Below are 20,833 nucleotides of genomic sequence, written 5' to 3' on the forward strand. Positions count from 1 at the left end.
TTTCTGGCCCTAGCAACCCGGGGAGCTGTTCTCTCTGTGCCTCAGTTTCTCTGCCTGTGTGGTGGCCAGTGGCTGCCGTTCCCTCCAGAGGGTAAAGTGCAGAGGTGAAGGGGCAGCAGCACCACTCCGCACTGGGAAGCCGGGTACCTATAGGTCTTAACACATTCGCGATATACCTTTGGATGTGTGAGGTTTGATCCCCAGTCACACGTATGTACAGATATTTGAAGCAACCCCTGAATTAGTGTTGGAATCCCCAGAACTGTAGCCCTGCAATTGGACAGTGACCATCAGAGCCTGCTCAAGGTGGATGGCGACCATGTGTAAAAAGCCCTCAGTGCACTCTGACTGGTCAGCCCCCTTGGGGTAAGGCAGTGCAGCGTCCTTGGGCTTAACTACAGCACACAGGCACCAGCACAGAGGCTTGCCTATTGGAGATTGTGGTCAGGGAAGAAGTGCTCAGCCGAGCAGGGACAACTGGGTTTAGGGTCTGCTTCCCTGCAGAGGAGGGATGGCTGCCCCAGAGTCCTGGTGTGTATACGTATCTGGTATGTATAGGTCTCTGGTGTGTACAAGTATCTGGTGTGTATAGGCATCAGTGCTGTTGGCAGCTACAAGGCAAGGCAAGCCTTGCAAAGACACAGGGCTACCTGGACCTCCCTTCCCAGTAGTTTCCTGAGGAGATTTTCAGCCCAGCTTCACCCTTCCAGAGGCCCAGCCTGAGGCAAACTGAGAAACTCTGGTTCTGGAAGCTCCCGCTTGGCCAGGGCTGCACTTGTCAGGAGACTGTATCCCCTGAACAGCGGGTGCTGCGGGACCTTCCATCTCGAACACAGTCTCCCTGGGCCCTTCCCGATCAAAGGCAGGCATTTGGGGAGGAAAGCTCAAATCTGTTCTCAGACACCTGTAACTTGGATGGGGCACCTCCTATTTGGGGCTACTTTGCTAAAAGATTAAAATCTATGCGTGAGATCCACATATGTTATATACATTAAACATACAATAATCTCTCTCCTCTGGGAAGTTGTGTGAACAGCACCTCACAGTTACCCAGCACAGGGAGCGGGACCTGACTCCAGTGTTCAGGGCGTGTTGGACATCAGGATCAGCTGGTGCTTACTTAGAGCTGATTTCAAGCCGACTTCTGGGCTGGGCGCTCTCCACACATCAGTCCATCACTCATTCACAGGGTTTGTACCCCACAATGAGGGAGGAGGTGGAGCTGAGTCTCTCAGCTCTAAAACGAGCTTGGAAAATTGTCTTACGTATTTTACAGCAAAACTGTGGCTTTCAATCAGCTCCTCAGAGAATGGACAGAGTCCAGTCCAGTCCATCATTGGATATTCAGTTAGGGTTATTTCAGCACTATTTCCGTTTAAATCTTGGCAAGACTTTGGTGTTTGTAACCAAATACATCCTGACCTTGGACAAAGCCTCCCTCCCTGCCTTTCGTAGAACTTTGCAAAACTGTCCCTAAAAAGTCATTTCTGGCGTCAAGGGCTATGTGCATGATTGCAGGCTGGGATTGGTACTTTGACCCAAAGGCGAGGAGGCTGTCCACTTGGCAAGAGAGGATGTCAGCGAGAAGGGCTTTTCATTCCGTGGCCCTGGCCTCTCTGGGCCAGAGGTGCAGAGTGCACCCTCCTCCTGCGCGGGTGCTGCGCCTTTAAGGTCCACTGGGGGCGTGATGTCAGCGGCTCTGGCTCGCAGAGGTGAGCGGGCAGCCTGCTCCGCGCGGGTGACTCAGTCGCTGGGTTTCCAGTAGGACCTGCGTGTGCTCAGAGACGCCCACTTTCTTCAGCGCCCTTGGACCAGCGAGCCATGCCCCGCAGACACTAAGAGGAGCCGGAGGGCGAGGCTCGCGCGGCACTGGCCATGAGCAGCTTCCAGCTGGAAGACTTCGCAGCAGGCTGGATCGGAGGTGAGGAGTGGGAGGTGAGGAGTGGGAGCTGCTCTGGGGAGGGAGCTTCGCCTGTGCGTCCATCCCTCCCTGGACTGCTGGTGTGTGGGCTGCGGGAGGTGCCCCCTTTCCCAGACCTCTCGGTGATCCTGCAGTTCAAAAACTCCTCCAGTTTTACCACGGTTCACCCTGAGTGGATTCGCCTCCACATTAGGACTTGAGGAACTTGGTCCCATAATGATTACACAGCCCGTTACGGCGAGGGCCAATGGAGTCGCCCAGAGGCGCACACACCCTTTGGGGCACACCTGGAATCTGGGAACTTGGCTATTGGGAACTTGGAGGTAGGGTGGCGCTTGGCCTTTGAATCCTGGGCTCAGTGTGATGAGCAGCCTGGCCCCGGGGCACTGGTGCAGGAGTGTGCAGGGGAGGAGGCACCCCAGCGCTGGGCAGCGGGCACCCACTGCCAGCTGAAAGAACCCTTCCGTCTTCAGCCTGTCAGCCCTCAGCCAGCACCTTCCTGCAAGGCCTCTCTCCCCTCCTCCTGGCAGCACTGGGCCCCAGACCCTTCACCCCTCCCCAGCTTCTCTCCAAAACCTAGCCCCTGTTGCTGGGGCTGGAGTCAAACCCATTTTCTTGCTTCTCCTTTCTTTCTAATAGGTCTATCCCTCCTTTCTCAGGTGATAGGGGTGCATTTAACAAACTTTTCTTACTATTAAAAATTATCTTTCTCTGGAACCATCTAAGAAGACTTGCCTAAAGAGATGCTGTTAAACGTAGCTCCTCTTCACAGAAAAAATAAACTAAGATTAAAAGGCAACAAAACAATTAAGACCCTAGATCCTCCCCTTCCTTCTAGCAGGAGACCCCCTCTGTTCCCCCACAGATGGCAGCAGGGCCCCAGCCACACACCTTCCTGAGCAGGGGTAGCTCCTTCCACAGTGATGTTGGCACCAGCACCACTGGATGGGGCAGAGAACACCCTCTGCTAACTTAACCAGCCAGGGAGCTGCAGCAGGAAGCCACCGTGCATACCCAGGCCCTCTCCAGAAATCCCCCAGCCATTTGGAGGGGCAGGCTGAGAGGGAAGTCCTTCCCTCCACTGCCCCTGATGTATCTGGGCGACTTCTGGAGGACTGCAGATGGCTGGGTGTGAGAACTTTCCTGGAGGTGGGCAGAGGCAGGGGTTGCTTTTAACTCTGAGAGTTTATTTTGTTGACACTAACTTGTCTTTTGCTTGTCATTTTTTTTTCCCCAAAAAGAGGGTGAGCATGGTCACTCTGAATCTTTAGTAAGTGCCAGGTACTGTTTAAATGCTGTATGCATATTCTTTATATTCTTTTTTTTTTTTTTTTTTTTTTTTTGCGGGCCTGAGGATGGAACCCAGAGGCATTTGACCTCCGAGCTATACCTCCTGCACTAAATTTTATTCTTTATTTTGAAACAGGGTCTCACTGAGTTGCAGAGGGCCTCACTAAGTAGCTGAAGCTGTCTGAGAACCGCCATCCTCCGGTCTCAGCCTCCCAAATGCTGGGATTACAAGCATGCGCCACCACACCCAGCTCATCTGTATGCATATTCTTAAAGCAACTTTATTGAGGTTAATTTTAAATACCATAAAATCCTCTCAAGTATATGATTTGTTGATTATTCATAACTTTACCAAGTGGCACAACCATCACTATAAATTAGTTACTGAGTTTTGTCATCCCCCAGAAAGACCTCTCATGCCTGTTAACAGTTGAGCTGAACCACCTTCCTCTCCCCCTGGAGAAGTGGATTAGTAGGCTAAAATTGATGAGTCAAATAATCTACTTTCTGAAATTTGTCTTTCCTGGACATTTCCTATCTTCCTGCATGTGTGGTGGTGTCTTAAATATGTGATGCATATTTCTTTAATTGCAATCTCAGCGAGGTAGGTAGTTATATCCTCATTTTATAGATGAGAAAATCAAGGCTCAGATAAACCCAGCAGCATGGGCAGTGGGATTTTAATTCAAGTAACCTAGCCTCCGGATCTGCCAGGTCTTACTCTCTGGATTTGTCTATAGCTGTGTCTTTTCTGACAGCCTTGTCCAACAAAATTTCAGCATGAAATCCTGCACATTTTGTTTGAACATATATAAGTCCCTGAGATCCCAAGGTCTGGGAACTACTCACCTGATGATCTATCTCATTTAGGAATATCTTGCATCTCGTGCTTTCTGATGAGTGGGCTACTCGGTGTGAGCAGGGGATGGTAGCCTAAGGCTGGATCTGAACAACTTGGGGCTTGGGCTGAGGGGTGTCTGCACTCACTGTGGGGTCACAGAAGAGCCTGGGGACCAGAATTCCTTGCTCCCTCCTTGTGGGGGAGGGGCCTAAGTGCAGGCTTCTGCTGTCTGTCACCTCTCTCCTGCCCAGCTCAGAGGGAAGGAGGAGGTGAGAAGGGATAGGAGGTTCTGGGATTAGCTGAATGCTCTGTACCTATAAATACAAAATGCCCCAGGGCCCCTTAACTAGCTTTCTTGGTTTAATCATCTCTGCTGGCAAAGTCAATGTGCTGGGGAATTTATCTTGGAAGAACTGCTCCTGCTTGAATCTAAGTCAGCAGCTTCCACAAAGGCTTCTTCATCCAGGGGCCTTGGGACAGCTTTGCTTCCCCTGAATTGTGTGTGTGTGTGTGTGTGTGTGTGTGTGTGTGTGTGTGTGTGTTGACATGTTGACAGGCTTTTTTTTTTTCTGTGAAAAGGTCCAGTGTACCTTGCCAAAGGGATCTTTTAAAAAATTCAAAAGTGACAGCATTTGCATGTGGCTCTCTGCTAGGTATTCTACATCCATTCCTTCTTTACAAAAGAATAAGAGAAGTAGGCGCTATTATTATTCCCACTGTGGAAAGCGAGGTATAGAAAAATTGAACAACATCTAGGTAAACGAAAAGTTGCTGAATCTCTCTTCAGCCTCCCCACTTCTTGAACTGAAATTCACACAATATGAAATTAGCCATTTTTAAAGTGTACAATTTAGTAGCAGTTAGTACTTAACAGTGTTATGCATTGTTAAGTACTAATTCCAAACCATTTTTCTTGAGATTATTCATGAAAATTAAAATGTACACCAAGCTTTACATAGTGAAGCCCTCTGCAACTTAGTGAGACTCTGTTTCAAAATAAAGAATAAAAAAATAGGGCTGGGGGTATATAGCTTGGAGGTAGAATGCCCCTGGGTTCCACTCCCAGTTTAAAAAAAAAAAAAAAGTACACCAAGCCTGAAGAATTCCTGAGCAACAAACCCAGTGCGCCTCATAAGTGACCTTAGCCTTGCTTAACTTGCAATTTGCAAACCTAAGTAAAACTTAACTTGGCTATTTCTTACAAATATTCATATTAAAGAAAAAGCAGAATTGAAGCTCAACTACCCAGAAGTAACCAAATAAAGTATGTAACTAGGACTCATCCAACAGGATAGGCCAGAGGAGACTGTGTAACCGATCAATACAGTCATGTGCTGTCTGGCTCAAGGACAGATGGCAGTTGGTGGTGGCCATACCATAGAGCGAGGTCCATCCAGATGTGTGTAAGTACACTCCACGATGTTTGAACAAGGGTGAAACCACCTACTGATGCATTTTCCAGAATGCATCTTTATTGTTAAACCAAGTCATATTTTATTTTTTTTCTGCTTTATTTCTATGTCCATTCTAAAGAAGCCTCTCTCTGGCAGTTCCTGGATGGAGCTTCTGCTTTATAGTTACCCAATTCACAAATGGCTGTTTGCACAACAGAATGCTTGTTTTAAAAGTTTGCTGTGCTTTTGTTTACTTTTAATATGACCAAAGGAGATGCTGTACCCATAAAATATTTACTTATTTTTGCTCCTTCCAGAGTCCCAGCAACCTCTAATCTGCTTTCTGTCTTTACAGATTTACCTATTCTGAATATTTCTGAATTATATATGTTGCCTTTGTGTCTGGCCTCTTTCACTTAACATAATGTGTTTTTGAGGTTCATCCATGTTGTAGCATGTATCCGTACTCTGTTCCTATTCACAGCTGGATAATATCCCATTATATAGATACACTACACATAATTCATCATACATTAATTGATGGACATTTGGGCTATTATGAATGATGCTGCCATTAATGTGTGCGTGTGTGTGTGTGTGTGTGTGTGTGTGTGTGTGTGTGTATACTGGTTTTAATTCTTGGATATATCTCTAGGAATACAATTGCTGGGCCATGTAGAAATTTTGTGTTTAACACTTTTGAGGTATCACCAAACTCTGTTTTCCACAGTGGTTGCACCATTTTACATTCCCACCAGTAACATACAAGAGTTCCAATTTCCTTACATTCTTGGCAACAACACATGTCATATTCCTTAAAAGTAAAGGAAACTGTAGCCATAGCCATCTTAACAGATGTGAAGGGGAGTCTCATTATGATTTTTTTAAAAATAAAAATAATCTTGATACTAGGGATTGAACCCAAGGGCATTTTACCTCTCAGCTATCCCTCAGCCCTTTTGTTAATTTTTATTTTGAAACAGGGTCAAGTTGCTGAGGCTGGCCTCGAGCTTGTGATCCTCCCATTGCCTCCCAAGTACTGGGATTGCAGGTGTATGCTACCACAACTGGCTTGAGAGTGTCTTTTGATGCAAAAAAGGCTTTGATTTTTATGAAGTTACATTATTCTCTGTTGTTATCATATAGGTGTTTAATTATTAGTATTATTTGATTATTACTGTTTTCTTTTGTTGCCTGTGCTTTCCCAAGCCATGAAGCTTTTCTTCTCTGCTTTACTCTGAGTCTTCTTTTTTTAATACCTACCATTTAGATCTTTGCTTTATTTTGAATTGACTTTGGTGTATGATATGAGGTAGGGGACAACTTTTGTTTTTCTGCATGTGGATATTCAGTCATCTTGGCGTCTTGCTTCCTTTTTTGGACTGCCTCTTGAGCCAAGGCTCTGACTTGGCTCTATTTTCTCTGCCTTCCTTAGTATCTGGGCTAGTGCCTAGCACATTGGAAGCCTCCTCTAACAATTGATCATTGACTGAATGAGCGAACTGCTATGCCTGAGGCATCTGTTCTCTTCTCCAAGCCAGCTGGTGCAAACCAGGAGTCCAGGGTCCGAGTGACCGGTTATTGTTCTTCGATTCACAGGTGCAGCCAGTGTCATTGTCGGCCACCCTTTGGACACAGTCAAGGTAAAGCAGCTGTGTTTCTCATTCCTCTTGAAGCAGGTCTGCCTCTGGGACTCTGCCTGCTGTTTCTGATCCCCTGGGAATCTTCAGTCTGAGGCAAGCTCTCTGCTGCTAAGCCAGGAGCGGGGTGCCAGGAAGCCTGGCTTGGAATGGCTTTCAAACTCTTGCTACTTGATGGTGATTCTGTTTCTGCGAATGTCTCATCTCCGCCTGGAGGGTCTCATGAGTTGATAAAGATGAGGACAGGATACTGGCCAGGGTCTTCCTCCAAGTCAGTCGCTCTAGAGCTGAGCAATCAAGAAAGATTTCAAGCATGAGGTAGTTTCTGATCCCAAAATGTAAGGCTAGGTTTCAGCTGTTGAGTAAATGTAGCAGGTGCTAGGAAAAGGAAGACATGGCTGGTCTTACCCATGGGTCAGATCCCCAGCTGCACCTGTGGATCAGAATCCAGGCCAGGCAGAGAAGCACCCAGTCCTCGGGAGACTTAGTGTCAGGTGAGAACTGTGGACCTAGGTTGGCACTTAGAGCCAATATAACTTGATCAGGCACACGGGGCCTGAGCACTCTGGCCCTGACAAGGCCATACTGGATCCCTGCAGTTGACTTCCATACCTGCTTCTAACGCTCTCTGGGTTGTACACAAACAGGGCCTTGGGCCTGTCTCAGGTGCTGCCGCAATTGCCCCTCTTGCCATAGCTCTTGCTGTGTGATAATGGGCCTCTCTTAGGTCAGGGCCACAGCCTGTTCTCCATTTGCAGATCAGCCTGTCTTATTTTTAAATTTTATTTATTTTTTTGGTACTAGAGATTGAACCCAGGGACAGTATACCTCTGAGATACACCCCCAGCCATCTTCTATTTTTTTTTTACTGGTGCATTGTAGTCATACATCTTAATGGGGTACAAGATGGTAGAGGCACACATGCATACATTACTTAGCCCTTCTGCAATTCCCACCCCACTGCCTATGCCCTCCCTCCCTCTCGTTCGGCTCAGTGACTGACATTGATATGTTTGTGAATGTACATCATGTACATCAAGGAGTTTACCTCTTCCTCCCACCCCGACCACCCCAGTCAGGCCTCTTTATTTCCTCATCTGTGGTTTCTCCTCCTTCCTCCAGAGTCCCTCCTATGACCCTTTCTCTCCCTAGCTTCTGCATATTAGGGAGAGCATTCAATTTCTTACTTTTTGTGGCTGACTAATCTCACTTAGCATAATGTTCTCCAGTTCCATCCATTTCCTTATAAATGATGTGACTTTGTTCTTCTTTATCTTTATGGGCGAGTAAAATCCCACTGTGTACATATCCCATATTTTTGTAATTCATTCATCTGTTGATGGACATCTTGGCTGGTTCCATAGTTTAGCAATGGTTAATTGTGCAGCTATGCACAATTGGTGCATATGGTGGTTTGGTTTCTTATTTTGAAAAATGGTCTAAATTGCTGAGATTGGCTTCAACCTGTGATTCTCCTGTCTCAGCCTTCTTAGTACTAGGATTACAGGCATGTGCCATCACACCCAGCTTATCTTAAATACTTGAAGAAACCTGCTAGGTCATCAAGGGGGGTGCTTGGGGGTCTTAGGGGAGGTCCCAACCCAAGAGGATGGAGGCAGGGCCAGCACTGGGCAGTGGGCATCAGTGATGGAGGGCCAAGCAGGCTTAGTCCAGCCCTCCTGGGAACACTTTGAGCATCCCATTCCATCCAGAAGGAGAGTAAAGTGCATATATATTTTCCTGGGCATTATTTTTTATTGTCTACCCTTTCCAACCCCACTAGGTTGTACGTTTCATAAGGTCACAGACCTTGTCATCTATACTACAGAATTTTCCGAGTTTGGAACAGACTCCTATGATAAAGACACTGAACAAATATTGGTTGAGTGAATCAATAAATACTTTTATCTGATTGTGAAAATAATACTTTTGAACAGTGTGATGCCATTTTGTGTATCTTTAATGGTTACATATGTTGATGAAAATACATAGATGCGAACCAAATTCTTAACCGTGCTGTTAGCCATGGTATTGCTCCAGGAAGGGGCAGGGTAAGAGAGAGGCAGGTCAAAGCAGGTTTTTGCCTTATAGGTTAAAATGAAACTTTTTGTTGTTTTTCTAGGAATTGAAGCCAGGGACATTCTACCTCTGAGCTACATCCTAAGCCCTTTAAGTATTTTTTTTTAATTTTTAAACTGGGTTTCCCTAGGTTGTTGAGGGTCTTGTTGAGTTGCTAAAGTTATCCTCAAACCTGCCTCAGCCTCCCAGATACTGAGATTATAGGTGTGTACCACTACACCCAACTTTGAAACTTTTTGTGAGAATGTATTTTATATTAATTATGTACTTAAAGTTGTTTTTAAAACTATATAAGCTAAAAATAATGAAAGTCACCCTGCTTATTGTAGGAAAGTTGGAAATGTAGAAAATCATTGTGTGGGAGACCACGCCTTTGAGGTGTGAGCTCCCTAGGCCCTGGCTGGGATGTGAGCTCAAGCAGGCAGTCTGGTGAAGGGCTAGTGCTGTGAGGACAGGGCTGACATCTCCTCCTTCTTGTGGTCCTCATGACTCCTTCCTACATAGACATGACTCTATAGCATAGCATTTTATAGAGGATTATAGGGCCATGCTTCTTAAACGAAGTGGAACCCTGTGAGACCAGGGTAGGGAGTTCCTGGGAGTTTCATGGGTTTTCTTAGTTCCTGTGTCTGCCACCTACTGCCCCTGATCACTAAAGGCAGCCTCTCGTAGAGGACACCATGCCTTTACCCACCTGCCCCTCATAGCAGCCACTCTGCAAGGCTGTGCTTGACTCTGGAGACAAAAGAGAAGGAAGACAGGTGGCCCTGCGCTTTTTGCGAAGTCCAGCATCAACCAGGCATAAAGAAGCAGGTGCGGCCAGTCGCAGTCTTGGTGCTCAGGCGCTGGGGCCAGAGCAGGCGCTGGGGCCAGAGCCTTCCTGGGGAAGGGAACAGCCAGGCAGAGGTCTGGAGGCTGGAAAGATTTGATGCTCCAGGGCCTGGGAAGGTGAGTGTGGTGGGCACCGAGGGCCGGCCATGGGGAGGAAGAGGCAGGTGAGCTGTTCCTTTCACAGCACCCTGGCTGTGGGCAAAGAGCCAGCAATTTATTCTAAGTTTGTTGAGAGGCTACTGGAGAGCTTTAAACAGAGTAACACTATTTTATAGATGTAGGAAACAGATCAACTGGTTGTTGTGTAGAGAAGGGGAGTGGGGGGGGCAGGAGGGCCAGCCTTGTCCAGGTCAGAGCTGAAGGGGCGTGGCCGAGGGCCATCTGCAGGGATACTCAGGGTGGGGAGGAAGGGGCAGCAGACAAGATAGGGCAGAGCCCGGCCAGCTCCAGAGGCGGGGATCGCTAGTCCAGTGGCCATCATATCCGCACAGCTAACCGGCCCTGAGCTTGTGCTGTGCTGAGCAGACCTGAATGAGACCCTGGAGGAGACAGTGCAGTGGGAGGCAGCACGGGCCCTCTGCAGGTCACTTGGGCATCTCTGGGGGCTGACCTCTGAGTGGGCACCATGCCCGTCTTCTCTTCACAGACTCGCCTGCAGGCTGGCGTGGGCTACGGGAGCACCCTGGACTGCATCCGCATGGTGTACCAGAGGGAGAGTGTAAGTTCCCTTGGTGGTGGGCAATACCGCCCGGGCTGTCCTTCCCCTTCACCACCTTGGCCCAGTTCTCCTCACCCCATGCCTCTTACCTGCCACCTTAACTCACTCCTGCTACCTGGCACAACATTGTTGGGAAAACACCTGGCTTTGTGTAATCTCTTTGGAGAAATCCTGAGGAATACAGAACCACAGGGGAAAATTCCTGCAAAAACAAGATGACCATCAGTTTTTCAAAATGGACAAGTGACCAGTGAGCCACATGGGCTGAGGTCTCCTTTTTATCTGGATGTGGAGGGAGACATCACGTGACCCTATTTCTTTTCAAAGGGAAACACAGGATAGTGTTTTATATGTGTGTGTGTGTGTGTGTGTGTGTGTGTGTGTATGTGTGTTGTGTGTGTGGTACTGGGAATTGAACCCAGGGATGTTCTACCTCTCAGCTACACTCCAGCCCTTTTTATTTTTTATTTTGAAACACGGTCTTGATAAGTTGCTAAGGGCCCCCTTAAGTTGCTGAGGCTGTCCTCGAACCTGTAGTCCTCCTGTCTCAGCCTTCTAATCTCTTGCCTGAGTTTACAGGCATGTGCCACTGCACTTGGCCATGAATAGTGTTTTGTAGAAGACATATCATCTCCCTTCTTGAGAATTAATATGTGACTTTCTAAGGCCTCTCTTTTGGGAGAACATACAATAAATTTAAAATTTAGGATGAAATGAACTGATTTAGAGCAATGGTCCAATGTGCGCCCTGTGACTTTTCCTGGAGTTCCAGCAAATATGGTCTACAGAGACTATTGTCTCCACCCAATTCCATCATAACAAGTCCTGAGGGCTCACAAGCTTCCTGAAGTCCTGTGGCATTATCCACACATGAAGGGTATCTTGCATCAGCTGCTGTTCAAACTCTGTCGATGGGCTGCTTTGAAATGAGGATAAGCACTGCAGACCTAGTACTTGGTGTTCCCGGGCAATATTGTGCGGTTCCCGAGGCCCCAGGGAGGCGGCCCTTGAGTCTCCCTTTTGGCACACTCCCCACGGCATCTGCTAGCGGGCGTCCCAGCTTCAGGGCTTTGGTGGGGACTGCCAGTGGTTTTTCTGAGATGAAGGAGCTTGTCTTGCAGGAAGAGCCTGAAGCAGGGTGTGTGCTTGTGTGTGTGCACAGACGCAAGCATGCAAGGGGCCTGTCTCTGCCAATCAGGGTGTAGCACACATGGTGGGGATGATCAGATTTGTGCACAGCCTAGAGTTGTACAGTGGCTTTTTAAAACTTTTTTATCTCTGGCACGTGTGCTGCCCTGACTCCTCCAAGGGACTGTGGGATTTTCCAGTTTTCCTCAGAACATGTGTGGTGTTGCTGAGAATGTGGTATAGAGAGGACCCTGACCCCAGCCTGCAGCACCTCTCCTCAGGCTCCTGTGTGGCTTCCTGTCTTTTCTCCTGGGCCCCTTCCTATGTCCTGCCAGGGCTGCCCTCTCCAGCCCCATTAGGAGATGCCCACGTGCAGGGGACCCATCCAGGCTGGCCCAGGTGCCCCTGTGGGACCTTCTTTCCTCCCAGGTTTGGTGGGTTGTGCTGTAATGGCTACCAGTCTCTCCCTGCCTCCAGACCACAAGCACAGCGAGGGGAAAATATGGCTCTTATTCCCCAGGGCCTGACACCAGACCAGAGCATGTTTGTTTGAGTGCCAAACGAGGAGGTGTGTGGTGCTCAGCCAGCCCCCCACTCCTCAGGGCTCCCCATCCTCCCGTGGCCTGCTCCAGACACAGGACCTGGGACAGGTCGCCACTGCGGGGAGCAGGAGGCCCTGCAGGAACGTCTCCTCCTCAGTGCAGGGGTGCGCTTGCCTCTGAGATCCAGCAGCCTCACCCACATCTCTCCTATCTCATTAGAAGCCTCTTATATCCGTGTGTGTGTGTGTGTGTGTGTGTGTGTGTGTGTGTGTGTGTGAGAGAGAGAGAGAGAGAGAGAGAGAGAGCGAGCTAGCTTCTGGAAAATATACACACACATACATATATACTTTCACCAGTGCATTATAATTATACATCATAGTGAAATTCAAATTGACAACACAAATAATAAATACACTCACACCTCCCATGGTGTGTCTTCCTCCGTGTCTCCCCAGCCTCCCTCCGCCTCCCTCCTGTACATGTTAGTGGGCTGGCAGTGATGCCTTCATCTATGGGCAAAGCATCATTTGAGCTGTTCCTTTCCTGAAGCCTCATTCTCCCCTCCGCACCTCACTTCCTCAGTCCCTGCTAGTCGACTGGCCTTTCTCCTTATTTGGATAAAGTCTTTTTTTCCCCCCTATTTCCATCTAGCTTCCACATATGAGAGAAAACATATAACCCTTGACTTAGCATGATATTCTCTAGTTCCATCTATTTTCCTGAAAATGACACAAAGTTGTTCTTCTTTACGGCTGGGTAAAATCCCACTGTGCACGTATACCACATTCTCTTTATAGATTCATCTGTTGGCAAATGCCTTGGCTACTTTCATAATTTGACTGTTGTGAATTGTGCTGCTCGAAATACGTATATATCTGTATCACTATAATATTTTGACTTTAATTCTTTTGGAAAGATACTGAGGAGTGGTGAAGCTGCATCATATGGTGGTTCCATCCCTAGTCTTTTGGGGAGCCTCCACACGGATCGCCATAGTGTTTGCACTAATTTATACTACCACCAACAGTGTGTAAGAGTTCCAATTTTCCCACATTCTCACCAGCATTTGTGTATTCTGTATTCTTTTTTAAAATTTTTTATTGGTGCATTATATTCATACATAATATTGGGGTAAAAATCTTGTGTGTACAAACATGTACTCATCGCTGATTTAACCCCTACCCAATTCCTACCCCATTCCCTCCCCGTCCCTCCTTCCCTTGCTTGGCTTAGTGGTTGATATGTTTAAGTACACTGTGTGTTTTAGAGAAGAGGAAAATCTGTATTCTGTATTCTTGAAGATTGCCATTCTAAAGTGACTCCCGTTCCGTGCGGGCTCCAGGAGGGCTGGCCGGCTGCCCCACTGGGCCAGGGCAGCAGGGCCTCAGGCCTGGCTGCAGACAGAGCCCCCACTCTGGGGCCTCATGTGTCCTACCCTGGGTCTCCCCACAGGTGTTCGGCTTCTTCAAGGGCATGTCCTTCCCCCTGGCCAGCATCGCTGTCTACAACTCCGTGGTGTTCGGGGTCTTCAGTAACACCCAGAGGCTCCTGAGGCAGCAGCGCTGTGGGGAGCCTGAGGCCAGCCCCCACCACAGCCTCTCTGACCTGCTCCTAGCCAGCATGGTGGCTGGTGTGGTCTCTGTCGGGCTGGGCGGGCCCGTGGACCTCATCAAGATCCGGCTGCAGATGCAAACACAGCCATTTCAGGAAGGTAAGGCAGAGGGAGAACTGGTCGAGTACCTGCGACCCTTTCCCGGGTGGCCGGCTCTGGTACAGACTTTAACATCTTTGCTTGTGAGCGGGATACTTGTGTTATCATGTGATAGCCTGTGTTGCCATTATTTCACCCATAGCAGTAACTATAATCTGCCAAGTATTGAGTGTGTGCTAGGCTACCACTAAGAGCTCTGCATGAGTTCTCTTAATTCCTTTTTTATGACTATGCTGTGAGGCAGGTGTTGCTGTTACCTCTATTTTGCAGATGAGGAAACAGATTCCCAGAAGCTAAGATGTCTTTCCCAAATATAGTAACTGGGCCAACCAGGACCAGCTACATAATTGGTAACTTTTAGTCTAAAGTGAAAACACAAGGGCCTTGTTACCAAGCCCTTACAGATTCTCCAGTGGAGACAGCAGAGCTAACCCCAGCTGGGGCCTGGGCTGCACACCCCTCGCCCCATGAAGCTGTCCCTGGGCTCAGCTGGGACTCAGCCCCGTCCAGCCTATTCCAGAAACCCGAGTCCTAGCCTCACCTGCCCCCCAACACCTGGCTGCCCTGCACCGCCCACGCCCGCACCTGCTCGGGCCCTCGGGTCATTAATTTCATTTGCTGGTATGCGTCTGCACTTCTTCACCAGGAGCATCCCTCTCATCTCCTTGCTGGGAAAGTTTTCCATGTTTTTTCCTGGGAGAAGCTTTGAGAAAGGAGGGAGTAGCAAATAGAAGGCACTTGCTGTGCAGAACAGAGTGTCAGCTCTGAAGGAGGGACACGGCAGGCCTCGGAGAAGATGTTCCAACAGCCTGGGCTTCTGCCTCAGCTCACCACTGGAGTACAGTCTCCCCCAAGAGATACTGCCCCTTCCTGGACCTCAGTCTCCTTTTCTGTACATGGAAGGGCTGGACCATCCCTTCCTGTTACCTGATGGATAAGTTCCCTTTCCCAGGCGACCTTCCGAATAGGATGCTGTGCCCCTCCCTCTGCCCACAGTGGCTGGGGTTCAGCTGTGTCACAACTGAAGCCCTAAAAGCTCCTTTAAGAACATGGCAGCCCAGCACCCAGGCCCCTGCCTGGGCAGTGTCTAAAACAGAAGCTGCGCCTGCTCTGGACACAGATGCTCACAGTCCCCACCGGGGCAGGCAGTGGGGATGTGTCACCCCCCGGTGTGCATGGTCACCATTGAACATGGGGAGATGCAGGACAGCAGTGGACTCCAGGGAGAGAAGGGGCAGGAAAGCCCCCACGTCACCTGCTTGGCATGTTCAGTGCATTTCGTCTGGTGGAGGGCTGGTACCTCTGAGGAGCATTCAGCACTCACTCACCTGCTCGTGATGCAGAAGTGAGCGAGAGCCGTGGAGAAGGGAAGGGTATCAAGAGCAGGCTTCGAACCAGCTGTCCTGGCCCCTCAGCTGCTATTTGCTCGGTCCTGTCTACTTCAGAAAAGCTTGCCTTAAGCCTCAGACGTGGAGAATATCTCTCCTTAAGCCTAATGCTTCTTTGGGTCCTGATAGCCGAGAGGCTCAGAGATGGGAGTCTGCTGCTCCTGGGAGTTGGGGCCTGCCTCCTTTATCACTTGATCTTGTCCCTCGAAGGGGAGAGGTGTGCATGTATGTTTCATGGAGTCCCTTGGCCAGTGTGGTCATTGGGAGATATTTCTCGAGAAATGTGCCCTCTGGAAGACCTGAAACATTCGAGGACAAGTTTTGAATGAGCTTTCTTGGCAGGGTTTGGTCCTATCCTGTCCTGCCCCGGCCTGGCCTATGGAAGGTGAGGCCTAGAGAGGTTCTGCAACCTCAGGTCTCAGTCTAGCAAGAGCTGGAGTGGAGATGTGGACCTAAAAGGTCTGACTCCAACCCCACAGATGTATGGATATTGTAGAAGCTGAGACCAAGGCAACCACTGGGCCACCTGGGTCAAAATCTTTGTCACTGGACCCAAATCCTCAGGTACAAAAGTGGCTTCAAATTTTAGGGGAGAGGTGAGTTGGAAGTATGTCTCCAACATAATATTATTCAAGAAATGGGCTCCTTCCTAGGAATTGGGTCTGAGTTCCATGCCATTGGGCTACTGTATGGATTTGTATAGAATGTCCCCCAAAGAGGACTCAGTTATTAATGTTCAGGGTTGATATAATTAAGCCATGAGGGTTGTACTTCCCGTCAGTAGATAAATTTGTTGTAATAGATTCAGGCAGGTGGGGTGGGCTGGAGAAGGTGGATCTTTGGAGTGTGGCCTCAGGGACTGTGCTTGTGTCTCTGGATCCCCTTTCTTACTCTCTGGTGTGAGAGCATAACCTTGTTCTCCCCCTCTCTCTGATTCCTTCTGCCATGCCCTGAGCTCAACAGACCCAAGCTGAACCTCGAAATATTCAAAACTGTGAGCAAATACATCTCCCTTCCTCTAAGTTATGTGTTCAGTTGTTCTGCGATCACAGCAGTAAGATTGTTGAACAAGACAGCAGCTACCCTCTGTCATGGCCTGCAGATGCTTGGGGGAAGGCCCCTAGTGACCTCAGGTGCCAGGCAGAGCTCACTACTGAGGACCGGGTGGGAAGGAGGACAGAGGGTCATGAGGCTGTATTTTTTTGCTAAGAATCTCTCCTGGAGATGAAGAAGGGTGCAGTTTCCTTTAACTTTTTTCTTAGGATCCATCTAAGTCAGAAGTAGAAAAAGCAAAGACCAGCTGGGACCAGAAAGGTAACACCAGTGAGCAGAGGTGCTCAGTGAGTGTGTTTCCCCCCCATTTTGGTTGAGACCCACAGTCTTATTACCAATTTTACTCTTTTAATTGGAACATGAACACAGAACGTTGTCACCACCTGCCTCCCTCTGCTGTTCAGAAAGCAGCAGCTCAGGCCTAGTAGTCAGTTTCGGTGTCTTGGAGCAGCCAGGGGTGGGGGTGTGTGAGCTGGGCTCTCATCTGTCAAGGGCCGGCAAGAACTGCCCCAGCTGACAGTAGCCACGGGGCCTGATGTACGCAGAGCCTCTGATTTTCAAGAGAAAGCAGAAAGCTAGATTTTTCCATGGGTTATTTCAGTTGGGAATTGTCAGGTAACTTAATTAAAAATGAAAATAAACACAAACACAGAACACCAAAGCTATGTGACCTGAACAGAGCGGACCTGGGACTGGCCACAAGCCTGTGGTCTCTGCTCTGGGTCCACCCTCTGGGTGTGGTGACTTTTCTGACAAGGACATCTCCAGGCAGCCTTGGGCACTGCTTGTAGAATGGCTCTTGACTTGTCGTGTTACCCCCAGACTTCCATCCAGTTCCAGGGTGATGACCCCGTGAGGGACAGTACCTGCACAGTAGAGCCAGGTGCTAGAGGACACGTAACGAGTGGTGAGAGCCGGCCCATCTCTTTGGGGACTGCCAAATAGCCAATGATTTCCTCCTGTTGTCTACTGGTGCAACCCATGTTTGAAAATTTACAAACTATAAAACATTGAAAGGAGAGGGGGGAAATGCTCACCTACTCAAATGCAACCCAGATATGGACACATTGATATATGGACGCTATTCTGTCTTCTTAAGGTAAAGATTGCAAGAGGTTGTACTCATGCTATATAGACAATTTTATATTCTTTTGAACTCAACATTAAATCTGGGTGTGGTGGTGCATGCCTGAAATCCCAGCTTCCCTTGGGAGGCTGAGACAGAAAGATTGCAGGCTCGAGGCCAGCCTCCACAACTTAGCAGGACCCTCAGTAACTTAGTGAGACCCTGTCTCAAAATTAAAAAAGGTCTGGGGTATACCCTTTGATTTTCTGTCTTGGAGGTAGAATGCACCTGGTTCAATCCCTAGTACCAAAAATAAGTAAATAAGTAAATAGTATGAACTTAAAATTAGAACAAATATTTCCTATGCTATTAAAATAGCATACAGCTGGGCATGGTGGCTCACAATTGTAATCCCAGTGCTTGTGAGGCTGAGACAGGAAGATCACACAGGTTTGAAGCCAGCCTCAGCTATTTAGTTAGGCTCTCAGCAACTTAGTGAGGCCCTTTTTCCAAATAAAGTATAAAATAGGTCTGGGAGTATAGCCCGGAGGTAGAAAGCCCCTGGGTTCCATCCCCAGTACCACCAAAAAAATAGCATATAAATGTGTTTAAAATCTATGGATAATACTTAAAATGGATGTGTGATACTTTATCAAATACACATACACCCCGAGAGGGCCAACACTGTATGACAAGAATTGAGTTTCTGGAGTACTTGCTTCCAGTCCTCCCCCCAAAGCCTGGAAGCGTTGGATGACTCACTGCCAAGCCTCATTTCCTCATCTGCGGAGGGCGTCTGACAGTAGCAGCCTCTTGCAGGCTGGGTGGGTTGGGATGACACACGATATCTTGGCTTTATGTCTGGCATAATGAAGACGTGAATTGTTAGCTGTACCACCAATGAGCGTGTTATTTAACAATCTTCCTACTGGAGAACATTTTGGCATTAACAGCTTGTCCTCTACCCCAAAACAGTGATGGGATCAACAAATCCACTTATAAAGAATTGCTTTCATTTAGGGTTCTTTTCCTAAATGTGTAAGCTCTTTGATTCACAAGTGGGCCAAAGGGTATGGCCACTTTTAAGATTCTTGGTGTGCATTGCAAAATTGCTATTCATCATATGCATTAGCAAATTATATTGGCAGCTGCTGAAATTTAAAGGGAAGCCGGGCATGGTGGCACACGTTTGTAATCCCAGCATTCGGGAGGCTGAGACCGGAGGATCGTGGTTCGCGGACAGCCTCAGCTACTTAGTGAGGCCCTCCGCAACTCAGTGAGACCCGGTTTCAAAATAAAGAATAAAAAATAGGGCAGGGGGTATAGCTTGGAGATCGCATGCTACTGGATTCCATCCCCAGACCCACACACACACACACACACACACAAAAAAAAAACTTAAAGGGAATTTCCACTGTAAACTCTCCAGCTCATGAGCAGTATTCTCCTGGGGCTTCTGAAGCCACTTGGCAAGCAAGGAGGGCCAGCCTGGGTTCAGTGGGTGTGTCTTTCACAGTGAAGAAGCCCTCTTTTAACATTTGTCTTACCCTCTGCATGGGCGTGATTCCAACCAGGTGCCCCGCTGTTCCTGAGCTGGAAGCCGGGCTGGGCCTGGGGCCTGCAGTCTCTGTGCTGTCCAGGCCAAGTTCCACCCTCAAGGCTGATGGCCAGTGGCACTCACTCCCCACCCCTGTCTTGAAGCTCTCAGGTCTGTGCTTCCACTAAACGCCTAATTAAAGTGCAGATCACAAGGCCCTCACATGGCAGGGCAGCAGAGCATTAACTGTGTGCTGACCATCCTAATGATCCCACCCCACCCAGCTGAGGCAAGGGCCGCAAGTCAGGCCGGTCAGAATTCACCCTGAAGATCCTTCGTGAGTTCTTGCTGAGTGCCTGAGCTGAGCCAGGTGGGGCAGGTAAAGCAGAGGTGCGGGGTATGCAATCCCTGCCTTCAGGAGCCAGACATGCAGAAAGCGGCCCCTTCCTATTCTCTTTTCTTAAGGCAAAGATTATCAGAGGTTGTCCTCATGCTTTGTAGACAATTTATATTCTTTTGAACTCAGCGTTAGAGATGGGTGCAGTGGTACATGCCTATGATCTCAGTACTTGGGAGACAGACAAGAGGATCACAAGTTCAAGGCTAGCCTCAGCAGCTTAGGAAGATCCTCAGTGGCTTAGCAAGACCCTGTCTCTAAATAAAAATAAAAAGGACTGGGATGTGACTCAGAGGTAGAAACTATAGAATGGTCCTGGTTTTGATCTTCATTTCCAAGAAAAGAAATGCAAAGGGCCCCATGGAAGATTCTAGAGCCCCCAACTCTGGCTCCAGAGAGACAGTGTCCATTGATGAGGCATTTGAGTGCTAGGTGGGTTTAGAGATGGAGTTACGGGGTGGAGGCTGTTTCCTACTGAGGGCACAACACAGGGAAAGATTCAGTGGCAGGGAAAGGCAGGCCTGAGGCAGGATGAGAGCTGTTTAATTATACAGTGCAGTGCGGGGGCTGGGAGATGCCCTGTGAGCTGTGAAGTGCTGGATTTCCTAGCCAAGGATGGGCTAAGACTGTCTTTAGCAGACCGTGGGGCATCTCAAATACTAGAATGACACAACCAGAATGGCACCGCGGGAGGCCGGTCTGGCCTTTGGAAGGGGAGCTGGCAGGGATAGTGGAAGTGGGTGGGTTGACGTGGAGGCTGCCATCGGCCCAGGGCTGGGGACAGAGGAGGGGCAGACCTGTGTGGTGGCAAAATAAGGCACAAATATTCCTCTGCTTTCTGCGAGTCATCAGAGACACCTGCTGGAAAGACCACAAGCTGTGATTCTGAGGCACGCATGCCTCAGTCTGTTTCTTTGGCGACGTGGTATTAATGCCTCCATAGAGACGGGTAGCTACAGAGAAAAGCACTCCTCCTGGCAGGCTGTTCTCAGGAGGGGCAGCAGCTTTTCAAGCCTTTCCCAGAGCGGGGCAGGCATTCTCCATGGCAGATCCCTGAAGTTGCTCTGCTCAGTTCCTAACGAAGGAAGGCTGCAGGGAAGGCAGCACCCCTTGATGTCTGACAGAAGATATAGCCCGGAGATGACCGAGGACCACGCAGCTAGGGCTGGCAGCTGGTGGGCGCTGGGCACATCCACCCAGGAGTGGAGGGGGAAGGTTTGTGGAGAGGCCAGGCATATATCCATGCAGTTCCAAAAAAAGTCCTCAAGGTCTGAACAGTCTGACTGGGTGCTTTTAC

The 20,833-nt window shown here is 48.7% G+C and overlaps 1 protein-coding gene across 3 annotated transcripts in view; it reads left to right on the forward strand.

Annotated features, from left to right (window-relative positions):
- Positions 1-1,875: 1,875 nt before the first annotated feature.
- SLC25A48 (solute carrier family 25 member 48) overlaps positions 1,876-20,833 on the forward strand; it is a gene marked incomplete at both ends in the record, with an annotated part of 36,220 nt that continues 17,262 nt past the window's right edge. The window contains 4 exons of one of the 3 annotated variants that reach the window (XM_080710532.1): positions 1,876-1,921; positions 7,046-7,089; positions 10,643-10,714; positions 13,837-14,120. In XM_080710532.1, the coding sequence (XP_080566658.1) occupies positions 1,876-1,921; positions 7,046-7,089; positions 10,643-10,714; positions 13,837-14,120 (446 nt within the window). The remainder of the gene's footprint in view (positions 1,922-7,045; positions 7,090-10,642; positions 10,715-13,836; positions 14,121-20,833) is intronic. The other 2 variants (XM_080710531.1, XM_080710533.1) reach the window with 2 other exon arrangements.

Source organism: Muscardinus avellanarius, assembly GCF_963383645.1.
Source record: "Muscardinus avellanarius genome assembly, chromosome: 1".
Taxonomy (NCBI): Eukaryota; Metazoa; Chordata; class Mammalia; order Rodentia; family Gliridae; genus Muscardinus; species Muscardinus avellanarius.